We start from the raw sequence: 4963 nt of genomic DNA, 5'->3' as shown, positions 1-4963 counted from the left end.
TCTGAAGAAATTGAAATATTTCATGACTTGGATATTTGCATTTATGAAAAGTGTATGTCAGTCCTATGATCAGCAGAAAATTTAAACAAAATGGAGGGGGGGGGGGGTAATCCTCTTTGAAGTCATTTTGCAAAAAAAATGGTTGGCTACCCCTATATAACAGGAACATTTTTATGTGTCAGGCATTTCATTCTGCTAGAAAAATCACCTCTTTAGCATGACAACTCAATTTTAAGGTAGGATTAGGGACCATCCTTTGTAATGTGCAAGTCTATGGGAAAATCAATGTGAGTGTCTGACCTTTGGGACCTTTTCTCATAATGTGAAAATGGGAAAATCAATGTGAGTGTCTGACCTAAGTAATGGAAAGTCAAAAGTTTGATACAGTAATTATTGGAGCAGGGTTAAGTGGCAAGTAATTTATTGGCTATGATTTGATACATTTATACTAGATATGTAAACTAGACTTCAAAATATGTTTAAAAAATTATTTGCAAAAAGGAAAATATCAAATGTAATGTATTTTCGCGACATAAACATATCCCAAACTCCACAAAGTAATTAAATCACTGTCTTCAAAAACTTCGCTTGTCGTTAGGAAATGGCATGTTACTTCAAAATGAAGGCTACTTCAACTTATGCCAATGAAACTGTTTAATCTGTTTGTGAAAAAAACACAAAAAAAAACCAAACAAAAAACAACAAACAAATTACCAACAACACAATGAAACATAAAAATGAAGGGATACAGTGTACTGTATCTCGATCTTGATAAAGTCACACGTGTACGTTTACTTAACTAGAACTCTACAAGTCACCTTGTGAACAGTACTGTATAGTCGCACTTATGCATTTTTTCTTAAATATAGGTTATTATAAACACTGCTCCACAGGTGCTTGAAACAAACTTTTGTATGTACTATATATGGGCTATATACATATAGAGGCCGATTATGTAAAATATTTGATTATGTGACTAGCGCCTGTGCACTGCTCTTACAATGTACATGTACCTTTAACTTAAGTGGCATTAGAACTGATTGTTACAAACAATGTTACATCAGGATTAATAAAACTGTTATATTATCAAAAAAATAAATAAATACCATAGACAAGTTTTTCACTGACAGATCAAATGGAGGACTCTGTGATGGATTCTTAAGCATCGACTACAGGTCAAAGCAAAAAAGCTTACATACCAAATTTGGAGTCAATCAAAGTTACCAAGTTATGCTCTGGACAAGCCTATTAAATAAGAAAATTAACAAAGGGCAATAACTCAAAAATCATGAAGTGCAGAGTACAAATTCCTCTTGTAGAAGCACTTCTTCTCAGTAAGGATCTATTATCCTAAGAAGTTTCAAATCAATAGCTTTTAAAGTGTAGGAGAATTGTCCCAGACAAAAATAAAGCATTATAATAACGAAGGGCATTAACTCTAAAATCATGTAGTACAGAGTACCTGTTTTTGTGCACTGCATTTCATCTCAAAAGGATCTATCATCCTATGAAGTTTCATGTCCATAGCCATTGTAGTTTAGTGATGAATAAGCCCATGCAACAACAAAAAAAAAACCTCATGAACTCCTGAAAAAGTTGCTGATATTTCCATTCAATTGGGTAACCTGGGAATCAAAACACTGATTAGACATCTTTTTCTAAGGGTAGATTTTCTTCCCTTTTATATTCTTTTTATAGAATAAAAATCCCAAAATGCCAAACTAAAATATAATTCAGATAGAACAATTATAAATGTGTATACATGTAGACCTTTATACCAATCAATGTAAAGTCCTTCTATATTCTACAGGTTTTATTATCCCCGATTGAAAAGGCAGTGGGGGATATAGAAATAGTCTTCCTCCGTCTGTCCTTTTGACCTTCTGTCCGCCCGTCCATCCCACATTTTTGTCCGGAGCATATCTCAAAAAGTATATAAGGTATCAACTTGAAACTTTATAGGTGGATATATCATATTGTGGAGGAGTGAGCTCAAAATTTAAAGCCTTTGAGATATCAACATGAAACTTCATAGGTTGATCCCTTTCTCAGGAGGTTTGCAGTGTTTAAGAGTGATAACTCTACCCTTCATAATTTTTTATTTATTGCCTTTTGTTATTTTTCATACTTAATTTTTCACCTGAGTGGAGCATAACTCAAAAAATCTTTAAGATGTCAACATGAAACTTCAAAGGTGGATAGATCTTATTGAAAAGGAATGCTGTGTGCAAGAATGATAACTCTACCCTTTATCATTTTTGAGTTATTGCCCTTTGTTATTTTTCATACTTTTTGTCCAGAGCTTATCTCAAAACTATATTTCAAAATTGATGATGTGATGTCATGATGTGATGACGTCATAAGGAGAATGCACGACGTTAGGCGGCAAAATCAGTAAAAAATACTTAAAATCACTTAAAAGGCATGAAATAAAAAGAAAATTTATTTGTTTTACATATAAGATTGAAATATATTTCATTCGTGACCACCAGCTATTCTATTTGCACTTGTGGCTACGCCACTCGTGAAAATATTGCATCTGGTGTTCACTCATTTCAATCTTACATGCAAAACAAACAAATATCCTCTATATAAAGCAAATGATGTCACATCATAATATATGCATGGCAGTGCAATACCATTTACAGAGTCACAAAAGCAGCATGCGTATGTGATAATAATGTTTAATTAACACTTTGTTATTTCTTAATCTAAGGTCTTTGTGCTGCAAGACAGTTACAGAAAAATGGTGAGAAGGTTTTGGTGCTGGAAGCCAGAGATAGGGTTGGTGGAAGAACATATACTTTAAAGGTAAGATCAAGTAAATTATTGAAAGAAATGCTGCAGTTTATGTGATGACTTTATTCAGCAATGGGCTGTATACAAATGAAATGCAGTAATGATGTAAAAATGAAAAAAGTTATAATATGAATAAATTTGTGATTATTAGATGTGTATATCATAGAAAAGTTCAAGAACAGTAAATATAATTAATGAATTTAGCATCATTTTAATGAAGCTTGATCTTTCTAGTGCTTTCTAGTCCACTTAAAGCAGTCTTACTTTGACTGCTTATTGGCTCACCAGAGCCGAAGGCTCAGGGTGAGCTATTAGTATCAAAGGGGGATGCTCCGGCGTCCATCGTCCGTCGTCATGCATCAACAATCGTCTTGTTCTCTGAAACTACTAGGCAGATTTACTTCAAATTTGGTCTGTAGCATCCTTGTGACAGTCACACTTGAATTTGCTCATGTCATTCCAATTGGCCCCTTTTAGGGGTCAGCAGAGCTAAAAATAGAAAAACCTTTAAACATCTTCTTCTACAGAACTAATGTATGGATGATCACCAAACTTTGTCTGTAGCTTTCTTGGGTAGTGTTTTATCAAGTTTGCTCATATTAATTTGGAGTGAGACTAAAAAAAGGATTGGAGCACCACACTAAATACCGTATTCCGGTATATACCGTGCAAGGCGCTTGAATCATTAAAATTGCTAAAATCTTGCTTTTTACCCCAACGGAAATGAACTTTATAGGTCTAATTCAAGCTTTTCACAAACGATTTAATGTATGATATTGAATGAAAAATGTAAAAATCGGTGAAAAAAACGATATATGTCTATTTTGTGATCATGATTTCTGCAAGCGTCTGGAGGTACTGCTCCAATCCTGTATTGAGTTAAATCCATTAATTTGATTGGCCCCAGGGCTTAAAATAGAAAAACCTTTAAACATCTTCTTCTACAGAACTAATGGATGGATGATCACCAAACTTTGTCTGTAGCATTATTGTGTAGTCTTTTATTAAGTTTGCTCATATTAATTTGATTGGCCCCATTTAGGGGCTGCTTAAATTAAAAATAGAAAATACGTTTAAACATCTTCTCCTACAGAACTAATTAATGGATGATCACAAAACTTTGTCTGTAACATTCTTGGGTACTCTTTTATCAAGTTTGCTTATATTAGTTTGAATAGCCCCTTTTAGGGGCAACTAAAGCTAAAAATAGAAAAATGTTCCTTCGAACATCATTTCCTACTGAAATAATTGATAGATGATCACCAAACTTTGTAGCATTATTATGTAGTCTTTATCAAGTTTCTATTAATTTGATTAGCCCCGTTTAAGCTAAAACTTAAATACCTCATGTCATGGCATTTCTTCAGATTATTGTTTAAACATATTCTATGCTCAAATTTAATATTAGAATATATTTACATTCCAACACTGAAAAGCAGTTGTTTCTGGTGAGTGACTCAGGGCTATCATGGCCCTCTTGTTATTTTAATTTTATTACATTTCATTTTTCTGCAGGATGCTGATCATGGAGCTATTGACCTTGGTGGGTCATATGTAGGACCTACACAAAACAGAGTATATAGAATATGTAAAGAGTTAGACCTGAAGTTGTACAATATTGATGAAAATGACTACACTGTTATGGATTTAAGGGTATAAAATCTTAGATAATGATATTAATTTATTATCTACATTTGATGGAGTATTTATAAATCTGAAACAAGTTATTAATGTTTCTTGATAACTTTGTCTTATAATATTATGTAACTTAATTGGATTCCACAAGTGTTGTGTTTAGTCTTCAAATTTCATACTACAGTGGAGCCTTGCTAATCCGAATTTATTCGTTCTATTTTCAATAGTAAAAAACCTTTCGGATCCGGAACCTGTCTACTCCGAATTCCGGACGATTTTTTCAATTTTTTTTCTTATTTTATTCTAAAATTAACCTCTCGGATCCTAACAGATTTTGTCAAATGTCACACCTACATTCAAAATAACAAATAATAGCATATCTTGCAGGTGTAAACATCAACGCCATTGATTTATGTGAGACTTGCGGAAAAACAGTGTTCGAAATTAGCAGTAGTCTGATAGCCCCTGACTACTAAATTTCTCCTCGGGCTACCAACTTTTCACAGTAACAAGCCCGACCAGGCTACTG

At 33.3% G+C, this 4963-nt stretch overlaps 1 protein-coding gene across 1 annotated transcript; it reads left to right on the top strand.

Annotated features, from left to right (window-relative positions):
- The first annotated feature begins 331 nt into the window (after nt 1-331).
- Nucleotides 332-4958, top strand: LOC132729116 (amine oxidase [flavin-containing] B-like). Its single transcript, XM_060714858.1, has 4 exons — nt 332-411; nt 2717-2811; nt 4315-4452; nt 4822-4958. Exons 1-4 carry the CDS (start codon nt 363-365, stop codon nt 4825-4827), a joined length of 288 nt encoding a protein of 95 aa, XP_060570841.1. The 5' UTR covers nt 332-362; the 3' UTR covers nt 4828-4958.
- The last annotated feature ends 5 nt before the right edge of the window (nt 4959-4963 follow it).

Source organism: Ruditapes philippinarum, unplaced genomic scaffold (genome assembly GCF_026571515.1).
Source record: "Ruditapes philippinarum isolate M1 unplaced genomic scaffold, ASM2657151v2 ctg11832_1_1_1_1, whole genome shotgun sequence".
NCBI lineage: Eukaryota > Metazoa > Mollusca > Bivalvia > Venerida > Veneridae > Ruditapes > Ruditapes philippinarum.
Note: the sequence above shows the minus strand (reverse complement) of the source record. Positions and strands in the feature narration are given on the sequence as shown.

Bases quoted from the DNA above. Each gene is read 5' to 3' on its own strand.
- LOC132729116 (XM_060714858.1), top strand. From the start codon at position 363: ATGGAAAGTCAAAAGTTTGATACAGTAATTATTGGAGCAGGGTTAAGT. The intron at 412-2,716 runs GCAAGTAATTTA...TCTTAATCTAAG, and splicing joins TATTGGAGCAGGGTTAAGTG to GTCTTTGTGCTGCAAGACAG. The intron at 2,812-4,314 runs GTAAGATCAAGT...ATTTTTCTGCAG, and splicing joins GAAGAACATATACTTTAAAG to GATGCTGATCATGGAGCTAT.